This window comes from Artemia franciscana, chromosome 5, assembly GCF_032884065.1.
Source record: "Artemia franciscana chromosome 5, ASM3288406v1, whole genome shotgun sequence".
Classification (NCBI taxonomy): domain Eukaryota; kingdom Metazoa; phylum Arthropoda; class Branchiopoda; order Anostraca; family Artemiidae; genus Artemia; species Artemia franciscana.
The window spans coordinates 39,863,200-39,882,768 of record NC_088867.1 but is presented as its reverse complement, the minus strand read 5'-3'; the positions used below and the strand labels follow the sequence as shown (position 1 = coordinate 39,882,768).

The 19,569-nt window shown below is 36.0% G+C and overlaps 1 protein-coding gene across 3 annotated transcripts in view; it reads left to right on the top strand.

The window, feature by feature from the left end:
• LOC136027396 (transmembrane ascorbate-dependent reductase CYB561-like) overlaps positions 1–19,569 on the top strand; it is a 74,551-nt gene that overhangs the window by 36,548 nt on the left and 18,434 nt on the right. For 2 of the 3 annotated variants that reach the window (XM_065704607.1, XM_065704609.1), the window contains exons 1-2: positions 2,395–2,540; positions 4,166–4,382. In XM_065704607.1, the coding sequence (XP_065560679.1) occupies positions 4,184–4,382 (199 nt within the window). In that variant the 5' untranslated portion in view covers positions 2,395–2,540; positions 4,166–4,183. Of the gene's footprint in view, positions 1–2,394; positions 2,541–4,165; positions 4,383–19,569 lie in introns of those variants that run through there. The other variant, XM_065704608.1, reaches the window with a different exon arrangement.

The following is a 19,569-nucleotide window of genomic DNA, read 5'->3' as shown; positions in this document are numbered from 1 at the left end:
ATTTTTAGGACTCCCAAGAAATTACTCCATTATATTACTGTATTTTAGGCGTTTTAATCCTCAAATGGTGGGATTGTTTTTCGGAACAGAACTTATGCTTTAGAATAGTAATTTTTCTTCTATCTTTTTTGCTTAATGTTATAACGGTTTCGATGCTTGAAATACTTGGTAATATTTTAAAAATTATTTGTCAAAGGTTTTTTCTCTTTTTTTTAAATATAGGATGGCATTTTTTTAAAATGAAAAATAAACAGTGGTTGCAATATCTTGATTTTAGGCTATATTATGATTTTACTTGTGTATTTTGCTCCTCATTCTGAAGTTCATTAGTTTGAAATGGGGACCTTTAAGCAACCCATGGAACTTTTTTGCTAATAGCTGTCGCTAATCCCATTTAACTGCATTTTTTGCGCATTTTTACTTTCAAATTAGTAACAAACTGTTTAGTTCCGAGTGTAACTATTTTACCTGTTGTTTTCTCGATGGTAGCTTTTCTATGTCGGAAAAATACTCTTTGCGTCGGTAAAATTATTTTCCGACGCAAAGAGTATCTGACAAAGTTTAAGAGGCTTTTTCAGGAATTCGAGGCTTTTTCAAGCTTCGAAGTAATAACACATACATTACAAGTTATAGTTACAAGTTAACCAAAAGCTAGAAGAAAATCTCTATTCTCAAAATTAAATCCCCCTAAGGAACTCTCCTCCACAAAAATTATCTCCATGAAAAACCCCATCCCTAAAAGTGTCCCTATATTCCCCGACAACTAATACTATATGTAAACAGGCTGTAAATTTCATAAGTTACAGCCCTTTACCTAGCATAATTGTATAAAATAGCCCTTATCTTAACCAAATTGCTATCTCAAAACTTCGATCGGATGTTTGGGAAAAATGTGCGTGGAAGGGGGGGTGATAGTTGCCCTCCCATCTTTTTGGTCACTTGAAAAGGTTACTGGAACTTTTAATATCCGTTCGACTGAACCCTCTTCCAAGCTTCTAGGATCATTCGTAACGGTCCAAAAAACACGCATCCGTGATATTTCTTCTGGCAAAAAGAAACACAAAATTCCAATTTTTTTGTAGATAGGAGCTAGAAACCTCTGTAATAGGGTTCTCTGATGTGCTGAATCTGGTGGAATCTTTTGTTGGTGAACATTAGTTTTGTTGAATAAGTCTTTAGTAATATTTTTACTATAGAATTTTGGGTGGACGGAGAGAGGCTTTATTGTTTATATGGATGGAAATTCTGCTTAACTTTTGATCTTTTATGTGGTTGAAAGTAGTATGGGGTTAGACACCGCGGAGAGAACAATCCCTATGGCCATTTGAATCTCATTTACATAAGCCGGTAGGGACATAATTTGCATAACTGGTTCACCTAGCAATGATGTGAAGGCTCATTTACATGGCCTAGGTGCCCTCCAATTTTTTGGTCACTTAAAAAGGGCACTAGAACTTTTCATTTCCGTTAGAATGAGCCCTCTTGCAATATTCTAAGACAACTGGGTCGATACGATTACCCCTGGGAAAAAAACAAAAAAACAAACAAACAAATAAACACGCATCCGTGATCTGCCTTCTGGCAAAAAATACAATATTCCACATTTTTGTAGATAGGAGCTTGAAACTTCTACAGTAGAGTTTTATCTGTAATTTCGGGATTTTCTATGACTTTTAGGGGACAATTTGTTTCCCCTATTTTCCAAAATAAGGGGAATTTTCTCAGGCTTTTAACTTTTGATGGTTAAGAATAAATTTGATGATACTTATATTTTTAAATCAGCATAAACATTTGATTCTTTTGATGTGTCTATTAGTACCAAAATTCCGTTTTTTAGAGTTTCGTTTACTATTGACCAGGGTCGCTCCTTACAGTTCGTTACCACGAACTGTTTGAACTTTGCTGGACGCTAGAAAAAAAAATGCAGATTTTCTTCATTAAAAATTGAATTCCCGGCTTTCCTAATTTTCTAAGATGTATATGGTTGTGCAAGACTCCACGTAACCAATTTAAAGAATTAGTTTTCATTTTTGGTGTCCTCGTTACTCTGGGAAAACACCAGAAGCGTGTAGGGCAGAGCGATCACAAAAGATCGAGCAAATCTTAGGCAGAGTATGTCTGTTGTAATTTCCTCAATTTGGAATGGTCTTTGCATAACCAATCAGCTTTTTTTTCTTTTTTTTTATCAAGATCAGAATCAGTCTTCTGAACCAAACTTGTAAGGTTGATAGCAACAGGAGCACAAAGCAACATCTTACAATGTACACAAGTACCTGAAGTATTATCAGTAGTAAATTCTCAACATTTTTATTGCTTTATATCTTAACAGTTCTGTCTTGTTAGTTCTTATCGATATAAAATTGATTAGCTTATCGCAATTCTGCTCTAGCGCACACAAGGTGCTTCTAATCGATTTCTCGCTTTTGAAAGCGTCACAATTCAGGGAGGCAATAGTCCTCTGCTGGATAAACAACCTGTTGAATTTGGCTAAGAATAAATTAGTCTTCCCTCTATTTGTAATGGAATAGCTTTAGAATCTGGTAAGTGATCTTTATTGGATTAGTTGAGGGTGGGGGCAAAATCTATTGCCCGGAATCTTAGAAGAAGGAAAAGTTGTTGTTTTTTTTCAATGAAGGTCCAAAGAAGATATACGCCTAAATAAAAAAAAAACGCCTAAAAGAAAATCTATTTGGGGGCAAATTCTAGCCTCCCTCTCTCCCCCAATTGAGACCCATGCTATTATCTCATTTAAGCTCGATTGAAATAGGTTCTAGAATAAATGGGGGTTCAGTATTCAAGCGGACCAAATCCGTTTTCGTCTTTTGGTCACTTGGGAGCGAAATTGACATAAAAATTGTTAGTTTGCCTGTTCATGTTAATACAGGGCCCGAATCCAGGATGTTTTTTTTTGGGGGGGGGATACAAAAAAACTTGAAAAATCTATCAGAAATTTGTTTATATACATCTTTGTTACGTTTTTGTGAGTCGGACATTTTTGGGGGGGGAGTTTATACCCCCTAACCCTTTCCCTGAATACGGCCTTGTGTTGACAATTAGTTGAAGATGTAAATTTCTCCTTTTTTTTCGTTCAATCTAATCTTGTGGCCCGATTTTTTTTGCATTAGAAACAGACACGTCTGATAGAATTTATTTTGGAAGGAGTACACGATTTTTAGTGAGGTATTATCTCTGCAACACTGATAATATCTACATTACTTCAGCATTTCATAATTTTAGGGACTTTTTTTTTTATTTTGATGCCACACAGCTACTAATGCCCCCTATATCCAAACGTAGGCCTATGAATATAAGGATAAAACTTTGAAAATATGTTGATTTTCATGTTGCTATGAGTTGTGTAACTCGCTAGCTCCACAATATTGGCTTGTAGTAAAATAATTGAACCATTTAGAAGCCAATTTGACTAGGGCTATAAATTCAAGACGAATATTATTGGATGGATTTCACTTTAGATCCCAATCATCTTCTGCAAAAATTTCCAGGATTTCTTTATTTTTTCTAGTGTGGTGGATCATCTAAAATGATCACAAGTGTGTGTTTTAGAATATGTATAGTAAAATTACTGGGTAACATTCTTGTTGATCCCGTTTTCTGTTCTAAGAACTGTAATAAAAATAGTGCTGCGTTACGCTCAGAATATTATTTCTGTGCATTGGAATTCCAGATTCCGCTTCCAGTTTAACTGTCCCCGTTCTAATGTCTGGATATAGCCGTGGACTATATACAAAACTTTGGTGATTTTGATGGTTTGAATTTTTTTGCACTTATTTGTCAAAAATCATAAAAATTTGTAAAATAGCTTAGGGCTATACTGTGTCATTGGGGGAGGAGGAGTGGGGAGTTGAACCGGAGACGATTCTGAAATTAGATTAATAGAAATTTCCAGTATATAATGAAGTAATATTTTTATTATTGCATCGATGGTTTGGAAAAGGGGATCAAAACGCCTATTACTTTTAATAGTAAAAAGTTTTTTTTTTCATTTTCTTCCATAAAGTCTTATTTCTAGAGAATATCCTTGTGACTACAAAAATCTAGAAGCTAACCTGAAGTCTTGCGCTAAAACTTAATTTTAGAAAATGTAAAATAACTTTAGTCAGATTGCCTTCTGAAATATTAGCTAATATCTCAATTTCACTTATAGATTACAAGTTGAACTGCCATGGAATCAATAGGAAGCACGCGACTTTTCTTATTCCTTTATTGCCTCTCCTGCTTATCTGCATTAACAATAGTAGTGTTGCTGGGCGTGTGGCTTGTGTCCTTCAGAGGTGGCTTCGCGTGGCAATCAGATATTGCTCATGAATTCAACTGGCATCCATTGCTCATGACGCTTGGACTCATTGTCTTATATGGCAATGGTAAGTTATTAATGGTTTTAATTATTCATGTTATTTCACTCATTATTCATGTTATTCATGTTTTTTATTTATAAACATTATTCATGTTTAATTATCCATGTTATTCAGGTACTGGAGTTGTATTATTTTCAAATTATGAGATTCTTAAAGTCATGCTGGTTTATTTTTGTAATTTCTCTGTGTGTGTTTTTAAGATTAGGTTACATGCCTGTACTGCAGTAAAGGAACTCTCTCTCTCTCTCTCTCTCTCTCTCTCTCTCTCTCTCTTTCCCTCTCCCTCTCCCTCTCTCTCTCTCAGCTTTTCTTTTTCTATCTCTATGTTTTAAGTTTTTTCACAACGAATAAGTAATCATTACCGTACCAAGCCTCCTAAGACCAACACAGCTTTGTATGCTGCTTCTTTTTCCCACTCTTAAAAAAAAAAAAAATCTCTTTGCTCCTTCTTATGAATTTCCCATTTCCTTCAAAAATTTTCTTTTACACTACCGACCTCTTTCTTCACCCAACTTAACCCGTCCTGGCCACAGCAGTGCACAATATTTGATAACCTTTCCGTGGATAGGTTATCCCTTTTCCTTAAAGTTTTTCTTTTCCATGAAACAAGAAATAACCTCGATTATACCTTCTTTCATCACAGATTACAGCTATAGACAGTGTATCACAATTACAATTTTATTGCTACTTACTGTTTGATATACGGTAAATTAAACTAATACAAAAAAACTATCACTCCACAATTCCCGTAGATAAAATTTGGATATCCTCCTTAGACTTTCGAAGCGCCGTCATTTCTGAACCATATTTGACTACTGTCATAACCATTCAGTCTTTCCATTTCCAGTGTACCTCATATACCCTGTTCGTCTCCATTTATTCCTAAATGAAGTGTCAGAGTTTTCTTAAGACAAATTTTTATCCCATTTTCATATCTTGGACTCTCGAAACCTCCAAAAATACTTTTATTACAACTTTACATTGAAGGCAAGGGGGGAGCCACAGATTTTTTTTTTCTTTTTTTTAGTGAAAAGACAAAAAAAAATATTTGTCAGAATCTAGGGAGTTTTTTTCGCAATAAAATTCCAAAAAAGCTTGTGAAATCTGTTGGGGGGATAAAATAAAAGACATGTTATTTTCCTCTTCCTCTCCCTTATCGACACCCTGGTAGGAATAAAGGAAATAAAGGACTAAAATTCAAGGCTAAAATGTTTGATGATTCAGCCGCTTCACAATTAATAATCTAAGCTTGAACATTTTCTTGGGTCATCCTATCCTTTGTTTCTAGAATCGCACTATTCTTCCTTTAAAACCATGTTTAGAGTATGCATTTGTCTAATATGGACCAACATGCTAATCAAATTGGTTCCGAAACTCATCTCTGTTAAAATTCAATCAACAACCTCAAAATCCTTCAGTCAATGTCTCTGTGTTTAAAAACGTACCCAAAAATAATTTGTCTTGGAATACCTTTTGTTAAATGTAATTTTGTAATGCAAATTGTCTCTGCTGTGTCATTTTTAAGTTAGTGGAAGCTATTAAAGAAAGTATAGCCTGTAAGCCGCTAGGATGTCATGTTTTGACATGTTGTCCCATATTTTTTTGCTTTTTTTCCTTTTATTTAAATGAACTGAATTTTGTTTTTCTACCCGAAAAGTTTTAATAGATTGACATCGAAACAGAATAAAACGGTAAAACTAGTGTCATCAGTCATCAAGTGTCGAAAGAGAATCTTTTTTATTTTGTTGAAAAACAAGACATGGAAATAAAAGCTAGATTTGATAAAAGTTCGGACCAAAACAGGCAAACTCTCTCTTAAAACTAGGAACCTTAAACTCACGTTGGATTATTTTAGACCAAAGGGAATAGACAAATCCTTTAGGTTGGATAACTTTAAAAAAAATGTTTTTTTTTAAACCCTAAGGTAGATAAATTTTTGCCATATATTGATGCATTCTTAGATTCATTCATTTCCGACAAAATGACGGTATTGCAATCCGTGGTCTAGCTGTAATTTTTTTTTTAGTTTTGTAATTCTTCATTGAACGCCATAACACATCATATACAGTGATCTGAATTTGGTATTTGGCAACAGTAATTATTGATGCCTTAAAAAGTTAAAAGGATACTTGCTGATGCCATTCAGTACTCTTCTAACAATGTTTAGTTGGTTTTTTCTGCTTCGCCTGTACTTATAGATCCTTTCCTCCTTTGTAATCAGGGTTTTCCCCGAAGTTACTTATTTAAAAAAAATTGATGTCTACAAAAAGTTTAGAATCTTTCAAAAAACAAATACGGAACACTATTCGATTTGAATGTCATAAAATCAATGTCTAAAAAATTTCACTTGCATAATGTTATAAACCATATTAGAGTATCTTAAAGAATCGACTTACTTAGCTGTTGTTTGGATAAAAAAAAAATAGTACAAAAAAACTACTGTGAGTATGAAAGAGACCGAGAAACTTGGATTCTCACCAAAGAACTAAAGCTGAATTTCCTCCGTAAGTGATTATAAGCCCCCACCCTACATTATAAAACATCTGAAGACATTAAGTCTAAAGCAGCTTAGCGCTATAGAATGTTGTCTAATGCTAGATGGCGTTTTCAAAATACAATCAGTTTCCACTCTTATTAAGTTCCCCATATTTTCTTCATTCTTTGATGAAGACGGTGTTAATACTAACTTCTTTGACAGCCCAGATAGGACACTCACAAATTTACGGGAGGTAATCCCTTAGCGACTTATTTGCTTAAAAATGGCGAAACACTTTAAGAGGATCTAAATATCACAGACAACGAAACAAAACAAATGTTAATTCTTTAGAAATATGTGAAGAAAAAGAATTATTGACGATTTTCATCAGATAGCACTTGCAAAATTTAATGAATATTCTATATTGTTGCGTGCATTTTGCTTTCTAATTTTGACTCAAAAACGAGTCTGCTTTTGATTTGGTCGCTAAAAGTATGAGATACTGATTCACCTGGTCCTGATCAGCTACATAGGGGTTTTCAATCTTGATTGTAGGGTTTAGATGATGAAGTGCCGTAAGGTGCTGGCTCCATTCGTTTTCAGAGCTATTACCGCGTTTGACTAGGATAAGTGTAGTGTAATTAACCAGTCCTTATCTTATGAAGCTTCTATGTCTCTGAGAACCACGAATACTGCTATAAACGCATTTATATATAATAATGTTATTGTTCCAATTATTTTAATCAGTGGCTTATATACCCAAACCAGTCTAATCCGCGGCATCCTACCTTCTTTGGCTCCCTTGTACTTTGCATAGTCCTCTAAATTGCTGTCACCTGCCGCACGTGCATAGTGGGTTTGGACTATTTTACTTTAATCGTAACAAGAAGTATTTTGAACTTCGTCTCAATGGGGTTGTTTTAACCTTTCACCTGGACAATTTTTGCTACTATGATAAGTGACGTTTTGAATAACTACGCGGATAAATCGCTCATGGTAGTTCTTAATCTTGATCTATTAGATTTGATTCGACTCGCCAAACTGGAAGTAAAAACGAGTTAAAATCCTTCAATATTTTCAAAATGAAGTTAAGTCTGTACTTGCTTTCCAATTTCCATGTAAATACCTGTGTAGTTGTCGTCACTTATCATGCTTATGGTGAAGGAATTGAAGAGAAAATCAAAAAGAAAGGTGGAGGCCAGTGTTGCAAATTGCAAATGTTAGAACTATAATAATATTGTGTATTGCAGGAGAAACTTCCCGAAAGCTTGCGGCACAACCAAGCCTTACACAAAACCGTAGGTATATACACAATTGTGGCGCAAACCGTAGTATACACTTCTGTGAGAACCAAAAAAAAAGGTTTCGTCTTCCCTCAAACACAAAATTACAGCTTATTATCCCCAAAAAACCTTCTCCTGAAAGCTTAAACTTCACCTCCCAGCCGTGAGATAAAACTGGGTATGCTTTCTCGTCAAAGCCAACTGGACTCAAGTAGTAAAAGTACTCTGGTCAAATATTGGCTTCAGTTGCTAATTGAATAACTTCAAGTGAATAGCTAGGTATTACGGACAGTTACGAATTGTATTTAATAAAATTGTTGAAGAATGAAGAATGGCTCCTAAGCTTTGCTCCTATAATGAAAAAAGAAATCGCCAATACAATAGCACAAACACATAAAAAAAAGGAGGACAGAAGGAGAAAAGGAAGACTGTTTTCCTAAATTAGTAATTAATATAGATCAGTACTTGAATGAGGCCTTAACCCTACTCATCCATACAATTACATAGGTCAAACAGTATAGCCATACACAATCAACCATAAAGAATAATCCATGGACAGGCAGTTGTGTCGTAAGTTTAACTCGTCATTTACCAAATATTAAAAACAGTATAAAAAGACAAATAATTCAGAGGCAACAACCCAACACAAGGGCTCATCAGGAAAATACACACTTGCCTATAGGGTTCCAGCACTTTGCTAGTTCTTAAACTAACCTAATGTTTCGTGAAAATTTTGAATCGGTCAATAGTTGCATATTGAACAATATTCCACGTCTGCCTACATTGTATTTCTTTTTTTGTAGAAATTTCATGTCCAAAATGAAATCACTATAAAATTATGATAGAGCGCCTTCTAGAAGAGCCATTTAGTTGTTGTTCGACTACATAGTAGAAAGGAAAGGCAGAGAATAGCCTTATGAATAAGCAAAATTAATTATTTACTAACTACTTCTCTCTTTTATTACTAGTTCATATTGACCTTTAACGATCTATTATCACCCCTTGTTTTATATTTTTCTAGGCATTGTACCCAGGAATGCCATAGATCATACGATTATCATTTATGCTTTGAACATAAGGTTTAACCTGTATGTTTTGGCTAAAAGTTGATGAATTCAAAATTCACCTTTGAATTTACTCCTTATTTGGTGCCACTGCTCATTCTCTGAAATTTTTTGATATCGCAACCCTGACTTTGCGCGATTTCAAGTGACAACGAAATAATGCGTATGAATGAGCGTTTATCATCGTTGGCTTTATTGTTTAAGATAAGATAAGATTTATTTGCAAAAAAGCCTGCAGGCCATAGCAAAACACATACAACTTTAAACAAACACCTAATTACAAACAACTTAAACAAGCAAACAAACTTGCAAACAACTTAAACAAGCAAACAAACTTGCAAACACTTTATGAATTCAGAAACGCCCGTAAATAAACTCTTACCAAGCTAACTCCTCAAACATGATTCCCTATGCTTAATCTCTAAACGAAGAAACTTACACAACTGTTTAATAGCATATCCATTCCTCTCAGCCATTCGCTCCTTTAACCAGCATTCACTCCCCAACACTCGTCCAAAACATTCCTTCCGCAACTCAGACAGCTCTTCACACTCGGATACAAAATGAACTAAATTTTCATTCCCCCCGCCACACATAGGGCAAAAGTAGGGGCCTGCCTCCTGCCTAAACTTTCCCAAATATTTCCTTCTGATACCTAAATTTAAACTATCTCCTCTTAGCAACAACAAATTCTTCAAGTCCTCCCTACTCAACCCAAATTTAAAATAAACTTCCTCTCTCCAACACTCTTTAGCTTGGGAGTAAAACCTCAAAGACACCGATTGGTTCTTTTGAGTTTGCCACTCTTGGATTTCTTGGTCATTTAGGATTCGCTCAACTTCCTTCCATACTGAAACGCTTCCATCCACTGATCCTTTACCTTCATTTCACATCTCTGAAAGGCCCGAAATATCCAGTATTTTCTTGACCTGATTTGCCCACGAATCCCGTCTACCGTCCTTCAAACTCTCCAAATACGCTGACTTATGAAGCCGAACTCTAGGTAGTCTAATTATTTTCTCCCAATATTTCACCATTTTAACCAATCTACCACTCCTTAAAGTGAAAAGCCCCAAGTCTCCTTTCAATACCACTGAACTAAATGAATCCTTCAAGCCTAATATTCTCTCAAAATATCTTAGTTGAACTACTTCCAACTTAGCGACTTTAGCGAAACCCCAAACCTCCGACCCCCCAATGTAGACCAGTAACTACTTTTGTCTGGAACACCCTTTTCTGAATCCTCATGTCAGCTAGCTAACGTAAATTACTTCTCAACAGCAAATTTGTTAACCTTTTACCCCTTAAATTGCAATCTTCCACATGCCTAGACATCCCCTTTAGTGCAATAAACTTTACACCCAGATAAACAAACTCCTCTTTAACCTCCAGCATCACTTCCAAAATTAAAAACAACCTCAGAATCAACCTCTCCTTTGCTCCTAAATACTAGTACTACTGACTTCTTAGCGTTTAACTCCAAATCCTTCTTTTCTAAGTAATCTTTTATTAAATCTAATTGCTTCTGAAGATTCTCGCTACTATCCGCCACTACTACTATATCATCCGCAAATAACATACATGATAGCCTGAACCAATCCAAAGATACAAATGGGGCTCCATTATTTTTCATAAAACTGTCTAAATTATTAACAAACAAGGAGAAAAGCTTTGGGGATAAAGTACATCCTTGTTTCACACCCAAATGAGACGTAACCAGTCTAGAAAATTTCCCCATCACCTTTACAACAAACTTCATCATCCGATACATAGCTGCTATTATCGCTACAAAACAAGACGGCAAGCCTATTTAACAGGCTTTCAATTAACAACCTCCTGTTCACCGAGTTAAAAGCACTTCTCAGGTCTAAAAAGGCTACGAATAGCCGACCATTTTTTCCTCTAGCATATTTCGTCTCAATATTTCCAAAGTAAAAATATGGTTAACAGTGCTGAACGTCGATCTGAATCCCGCTTGTACCGGACTCAGTATTTCCTCTTTATCTAACCAATCTCTTAGCCTAAATTCCAAAACCTTACGAAATAGTTTACTTACCACATTCCCCATAAAGACAGACCTAAAATTGTCATGTAACATTTTATTGCCTTTCTTAAAAAGAGGCACTGCTACCGAAATGTCCCACGAGTGAGGCCAATAAGCTTTCTCCACTACAAACGAGAAAATCAAAGCCAACATAGGTATTATAGTTGTCCTTCCCAACCTCAGGACCTTTGTAGATATACCATCTATTCCTGGACACGTGTTACCCTTCATCTTTTTCAACTGATCCCAAATTTCTCTTTCAGATACAGGCCTAATTAAATCGTAATCATTCTGCCTTAAAGGGTAATTCACCCTCCCTAACTCACTATCATTTAACCCATTCAAATCATTCGTCCTGACATGTTCAGACTCCATCTTTTCAAAATAATCAGGCCACGTCTCAACTGGCGGGACATCTCCTCTTATTCCCAGGCCCTGGATTGAACATTTAACTACCGACCAAAACTCTCTAGGGTTTTTCACACCTGCACAGAGCAGGGTTTTTCACTAAGCTCTCTTAATTTCTTCATTAATCTCCTTCTGCCTCTCTTTCTTTTTAAGTCTTTTAACCCTATTATAATTCGACCTTACTTTCCTATATTCAGATAGCCTGCAGAAGTTTAATTCCTGATCCGATGGGTCCGTTGCTTTAAGTAGCCTAAAACTCCTAATTACCTCTTCCCTTTTCTGCCTACATTCCTCATCGAAAAAAACCCTCATCTTTTTTGGCCGTCTGTCTTCTATCCTGCACTAAAGGCCTGATGCTCTCATAGATTCTATCTATAATTACCGAAACCGCTTGATCCATTTCAGCTGGTTCTGAAAAATTCAAAATCGAGTGGCAATCATTTTGAAATTCCTCACTTTCTAGTTTCTTTTTAACCAATTCTTCTTTCTCCTTGACTATCCAAACTGGTTTTCGTATTCTTACCTCACGCGTAGACCATTCTTTTACCCTTTCAGACCGTCGAATACACCCTCTCAGCTGAAGACTCACTGGTAAATGGTCCAGTGTTTCCACTTTCTCAGTTTCTAAACCCCTAATAAAGACCTGAAAAATCCCTAGAAATCCCCATCTTCAGTTCCAAAATCCCTAAAAATCTCCCATTTTCTAATTACTCCCTGAACCACTTCTCCCTATCTCATTTTACCCGTACCATTGAAAGGTAACATATTTTGGCTTCTTAGATTGAAGTTTAGCTATCACTACCATAATAGAATGTCTCGTCATGCCGTTTAAAGTGCTTTTTAATCATCAGCTAAATACAAATAGCTTCAAATATAATTCAAATAATATTAAGCAAATAGAAAAGAAAATTTAACACTGTAATGTAGATTACAGTACAAGATGTTTAATACTGCTCAATCGTAACTTGTAAAACGTAATCAGACCTTATCTTCCTCTGATGTGTCTTTAACATTTTTTTTGTATAGTGACTGAAGCTTTCACCATTCTCATGTGGTGAAGTAACTGATCATCTTCACATTCCACACTTTCTTGAGCCCTTTTCACTCTATATTTTGTTTTTTAAAATTCCCTGCAAAGTTTATGTTTTCAATTTATTCTGACGGTCAGTTTTTACTACTTTTACAGCACTGAAAAACCTCTTGACATGGACATTTGAAAATGGAACAGTGTAAAATAAATAATACTGCTGGTTTCAGGCTAGGATACAAATTCTGTTCTGGCAGCATTTTTTTTTCACCAATACCAAACACCAGCATGTCACGGCATCCATTGTTTTGACGTTTTCAATATCAATGAGGCTCTGCCTCCTCCATTCCTGCTCGGTTTTGGTTCCGTCCCATGGGATCTGTCCATACTTCCTAACAAAAGATAGCAGAGAGGCAAGCTGAAGTGATTGGGCTCATTTCAGCATATTTGTAAATGTTGTCTTCGAAATGGAACCTTTTCTGTATCTGGCCTACTGCTTTGATATGGAGCGCCTGTGCAGCTTTGAGAACTACTTCGATTGAATCAGGGGGGACGGTGGTATCTGACTTTAATGTACAGAGGGAATCTTGTCCATTCGGACCGAAGTAAACGCTTTCAAGGGGAAGTTAAATCTTCCGATTGTTCACATTAATTTCTAAAGCACTAGTTGATTCCACATTGTCCTTCTGCAGGAAGTTCAATGCTGAGACCAATGTTTTAAGCTTTGTTTATACCCCAAAACTAGAAATATTTTGATTTCAAGAGCTCAAATTGTGCTTAAATTTGAATTTGCGACAGAAGTGATTGTTATATTTGTAAAGAACATAAAAAAGGACATCGAGTGGAATGTTCACTTTATTTGTAAGTCAAAAATATGAACAACAAAAAATTTACCAATTATAGTATAGAGGTTCATGATTTTCCCCTGGGTTGATTTTCCCTTGCCAAAAAACACGCAATCCATTTATTCCTACATGTGCTATTGTTTTTAAAAAATGGCTGTCTGTTTGTTTGTCTGTCAAAAACTAGGGTAATGAAATGGTAAGAGAGGTGTTTGAATAGTTATAGCCTACCTCTATTATTCACGTCAGTACTCATAAAGCTGGCTACAAGTTCGAGTTCAAGTTTTTTTTTGTTTTACACAAAAAATCGTAAACATCATGCGAGTACTGTGGAGAAAAAGAATCATACATGAAATGCTTGTCAAAAAAATTTACTACAGTAAGAACAACTACGTACCCTATAAAACTATCAAAATATATTATAACTTTATTTATCTGACCTGTAAAAAAATGACATGCTATCTACCAAATAATCTTATGAAAAAACAACCCAAAAATGACAAATCATATGACTTCATTAATCGAGAACAGTCCCAGCTGAAATTATTGTTTGAAGCCCACATCAGCATGGAACTGTTTCAAACAGTTCATTGTTGCTAGTTTGTTGCTTAGGACTTCTGTACATCTCAAAATCTGTGTGGTGTTAAAAACTTTTTAAGCAACTGAAGAAGTTCTTCTCTGTGATTCCAAGTTCAATCTGCAAGGAAACAGATCCTAAAACAAATTATCCCGCTTCTCTGATCAAGAAGATGATGATAATGAACAAATTAAAGGAAAACCCCCTAAAATTTCCCTAAAAGTCCATGGGAGAGGGAAAATCCCTAGAAAATCCCCAAATCCCTAAAAAAAATCTCGCCCCTAAAAGACTTAAAAAATCCCCATTTTAGGGGGGAAATCCCCATTGTGGAAACACTGGAATGGCCAGAACCGACCAACTCTAGGACCCTGAGGTCCATCGCCTGGGGCCAGAGAGATAAACTACATAAAATATAATCAATTAAGCTCGGGCAAGACCCACTATAGCATGTGAAATCACCCTTACCAAAGTCTCCTCCCAATCTCCCGTTCATAATTAGTAAGCCTTCCTTTTTACAAAAATCTATTAGATTCCTTCCCCATCTATTAATTTTCCGAGACCTATCCGCACTTTTCCTAATAGGAAAAACATATTCACAATCATTTTCCCAACAAACATTCTGCCCTGGTACATTTACAAGGGGTTCACCAGCCTGCAGCTCAACCTCTTCACTAGTATATGCATTGAAATCCCCTAAAAAAACAAAATTACGGCAAGGGAACAATCTTTTATACTTCTGCGTTTCATTTTTCATCGATTCCCATGTATCTTCACGACTGTAAGAACTACTACTCGGAGGCAAATACACAAAACCCTAAGCATATACACAAGTGTGGCGCAAACCCGTAGTATACACTTCTGTGAGAACCAAAAAAAAAAAGGTTTCGCCTTCCCTCAAACACAAAATTACAGCTTATTATCCCCAAAAACCTTCTCCTGAAAGCTTGAACTTCACCTCCCAGCCGTGAGATAAAACTGGGTATGCTTTCTCGTCAAAGCCAACTGGACTCAAGTAGTAAAAGTACTCTGGTCAAATATTGGCTTCAGTTGCTAATTGAATAACTTCAAATGAATAGCTAGGAATTACGGACAGTTACGAATTGTATTTAATAAAATTGTTGAAGAATGAAGAATGGCTCCTAAGCTTTGCTCCTATAATGAAAAAAGAAATCGCCAATACAACAGCACAAACACATAAAAAAAGGAGGACAGAAGGAGAAAAGGAAGACTGTTTTCCTAAATTAGTAATTAATATAGATCAGTACTTGAATGAGGCCTTAACCCTACTCATTCATACAATTACATAGGTCAAACAGTATAGCCATACACAATCAACCATAAAGAATAATCCATGGACAGGCAGTTGTGTCGTAAGTAAGTTTAACTCGTCATTTACCAAATATTAAAACAGTATAAAAAGACAAATAATTCAGAGGCAACAACCCAACACAAGGGCTCATCAGGAAAATACACACTTGCCTATAGGGTTTCAGCACTTTGCTAGTTCTTAAACTAACCTAACGTTTCGTGAAAATTTTGAATCGGTCAATAGTTGCATATTGAACAATATTCCACGTCTGCCTACATTGTATTTCTTTTTTTGTAGAAATTTCATGTCCAAAATGAAATCACTATAAAATTATGATAGAGCGCCTTCTAGAATAGCCATTTAGTTGTTGTTCGACTACATAGTAGAAAGGAAAGGCAGAGAATAGCCTTATGAATAAGCAAAATTAATTATTTACTAACTACTTCTCTCTTTTATTACTAGTTCATATTGACCTTTAACGATCTATTATCACCCCTTGTTTTATATTTTTCTAGGCATTGTACCCAGGAATGCCATAGATCATACGATCATCATTTATGCTTTGAACATAAGGTTTAACCTGTATGTTTTGGCTAAAAGTTGATGAATTCAAAATTCACCTTTGAATTTACTCCTTATTTGGTGCCACTGCTCATTCTCTGAAATTTTTTGATATCGCAACCCTGACTTTGCCCGATTTCAAGTGACAACGAAATAATGCGTATGAATGAGCGTTTATCATCGTTGGCTTTATTGTTTAAGATAAGATAAGATTTATTTGCAAAAAAGCCTGCAGGCCATAGCAAAACACATACAACTTTAAACAAACACCTAATTACAAACAACTTAAACAAGCAAACAAACTTGCAAACAACTTAAACAAGCAAACAAACTTGCAAACACTTTATGAATTCAGAAACGCCCGTAAATAAACTCTTACCAAGCTAACTCCTCAAACATGATTCCCTATGCTTAATCCCTAAACGAAGAAACTTACACAATTGTTTAATAGCATATCCATTCCTCTCAGCCATTCGCTCCTTTAACCAGCATTCACTCCCCAACACTCGTCCAAAACATTCCTTCCGCAACTCAGACAGCTCTTCACACTCGGATACAAAATGAACTAAATTGTCATTCCCCCCGCCACACATAGGGCAAAAGTAGGGGCCTGCCTCCTGCCTAAACTTTCCCAAATATTTCCTTCTGATACCTAAATTTAAACTATCTCCTCTTAGCAACAACAAATTCTTCAAGTCCTCCCTACTCAACCCAAATTTAAAATAAACTTCCTCTCTCCAACACTATTTAGCTTGGGAGTAAAACCTCAAAAACACCGATTGGTTCTTTTGAGTTTGCCACTCTTGGATTTCTTGGTCATTTAGGATTCGCTCAACTTCCTTCCATACTGAAACGCCTCCATCCCTAAAAAAAATCTCGCCCCTAAAAGACTTAAAAAATCCCCATTTTAGGGGGGAAATCCCCATTGTGGAAACACTGGAATGGCCAGAACCGACCAACTCTAGGACCCTGAGGTCCATCGCCTGGGGCCAGAGAGATAAACTACATAAAATATAATTAATTAAGCTCGGGCAAGACCCACTATAGCATGTGAAATCACCCTTACCAAAGTCTCCTCCCAATCTCCCGTTCATAATTAGTAAGCCTTCCTTTTTACAAAAATCTATTAGATTCCTTCCCCATCTATTAATTTTCCGAGACCTATCCGCATTTTTCCTAATAGGAAAAACATATTCACAATCATTTTCCCAACAAACATTCTGCCCTGGTACATTTACAAGGGGTTCACCAACCTGCAGCTCAACCTCTTCACTAGTATATGCATTGAAATCCCCTAAAAAAACAAAATTACGGCAAGGGAACAATCTTTTATACTTCCGCGTTTCATTTTCCATCGATTCCCATGTATCTTCACGACTGTAAGAACTACTACTCGGAGGCAAATACACAACACAAACAACAAGGTGAACATTTTTAACTGACATTAACAACCATAATAGATTTTCAGACTCACTTTCTAGCCTACGACATAAATTAAATACTCCATTCCTTATAAGCGTGGAAACTCCTCCATAATATCTACAGTTAGCCTTTCTCCTACACTCACAAACATCAAAACAAAAAATCATGTAGAGAATTCCATGTCTCCACAAGACAAACAATATCCCAACTCTCACAGCCTGCTGATGTACTCGACTCCAATAGATTTTCTAACTTCTCCCTACTATAACCTTGCAAATTCCAAACTACAAAACTTATGCACGAATCACTATGACCCTGCATTTCCTATTCTGGTAATTTTGGCTGGTGCCCTGGCGCTAATACATCCCCCAAAATAGGAAGCTCCTGAGAAAAAACTGGAGCTTTCACTATCTGACGAGGCACATATGATTCATAATCTTGAATTGTTTCCCCTACTCGAGCATTTTTTTCCCGCCTTTATCCTGCTCTAAAGGACTAATGTTCTTACTATTTATTTTTCCCTGCCTGACACCCTGCTGAGCTAAATGTACCACCTGTTCTTGGCTAACAGGGGTATGATACTGCCCACCTACAATATCAACCCGGCCCCCCTCTTCTCCACTAACTACAGAAATAGCACTTCCAAAACTTGGACCACTCGGAACAGAATCCACGGATCCGCTTCTTTCCCGTACAATAATCTCATTACTCGTATTTGCCCGAACGTAAGATATCTCCGGTTCATTTGGATCATCATTATAGGGGCTAGCCATCTTCTCCCGCGTAAGTTTCCCTGACTGAACTTCAAATAATGTCTCTTGCTTTGCTGATCTTGATCCTTCTTTACTGAGTACACTCTCACTGACCCTCACTTCATTGCCCCTGTGCATATTACGATTCAAGTCTAAACTCTGATTATCATGGGTTCTCCTTTCCTCTACTGCTATAACCTTGCGTTGTTCCTGATAGATTTCTTTCACTTTATCCAATTCACTATCATATGCGAAAATCTTATCCCCCATAAAAAGTCTCACACCCCTCAGTTTTGCATTTGAATGGTCTTCCGTACGCGCGGCTTCCAAAATTGGTATCAATTTATTGCGAGCCAACAAATCTGAAGAAGAGTAATCTGGGGCCAATGACAACTGAAACCTTTTGAATAAGGCGGCCGAAGTAAATAGGGATTTTTTTAATTCCATACACGCTAATTTAAACAAGACTGGTCTGACTTTCTGCTTTGAAGGTAAACGAAAAACATCTTTTATATCTGTCTGCATAAACCTGGCACCTCTTACTATTTCATTTAAGCACCTAAGAATGTCCTCTTTTAGACTGGAACCCCATATCTTTGGGTCAAAATTGTATAGTATCACGTTGCACCTTGTTTGATCCGCTTCAATTCTATCCTTTAACTTTTTAAACTTTGTAACTTCCCTCTTCAGCTTACCAACTTCTGCCTCTGTATTTTCTGATCTTTTTTCCACTTCAAAAATTTTCTTATTCAGAGATTCCGAAATTGACGAAAATTCCATTGATAATTTTTCTACCTTTTCTTGGAGGGGATCCAATTTTTTAAGCTCTATTGACATCTCACTTAATTTCATTAAAATCTGTAGCTGGACTTTTGTTGATTCATTCATCTTGCAACATTTACTAACTACTTTAAATAGAAAGGTGTACCTGTTGAAGAGTCAACTATTTTATCCACGCTTTATTATCCACTATTTAAGCCGCCGTTAATAATGCCACGGCTGACAGCAATTTCCAGTGATCTTCTTTGCAAAATCCAAAAAATAATTAAGAGAGTAACCGAGTGGATTAAAACACGCCAATTTTTGATAATATTATCCAATTTTCCAAAGCAAAATGTTCACAGCGCTATACAGTATTGTATGCAACTTCAATTATCCAAAATGTGCAATTATCCAAAAACAAATTGTTCACAGCGCTATACAACACTTTACACAATTTCAATAGTTGCGTACACAATTTTTAATTATCCAAAATGTCCAATTATCCAAAACAAATTGTTCACAGCGCTATACAGCATTGTACACAATTTCAATAGTTGCGCATTGAAATAAATATCCAAACAATAATCCTCTGTGAAAACTGGTCAAACAATATAAACTAATTCTGATTCATATAGGTCAAAGACTGAATGAAGACTGTTTATTGTT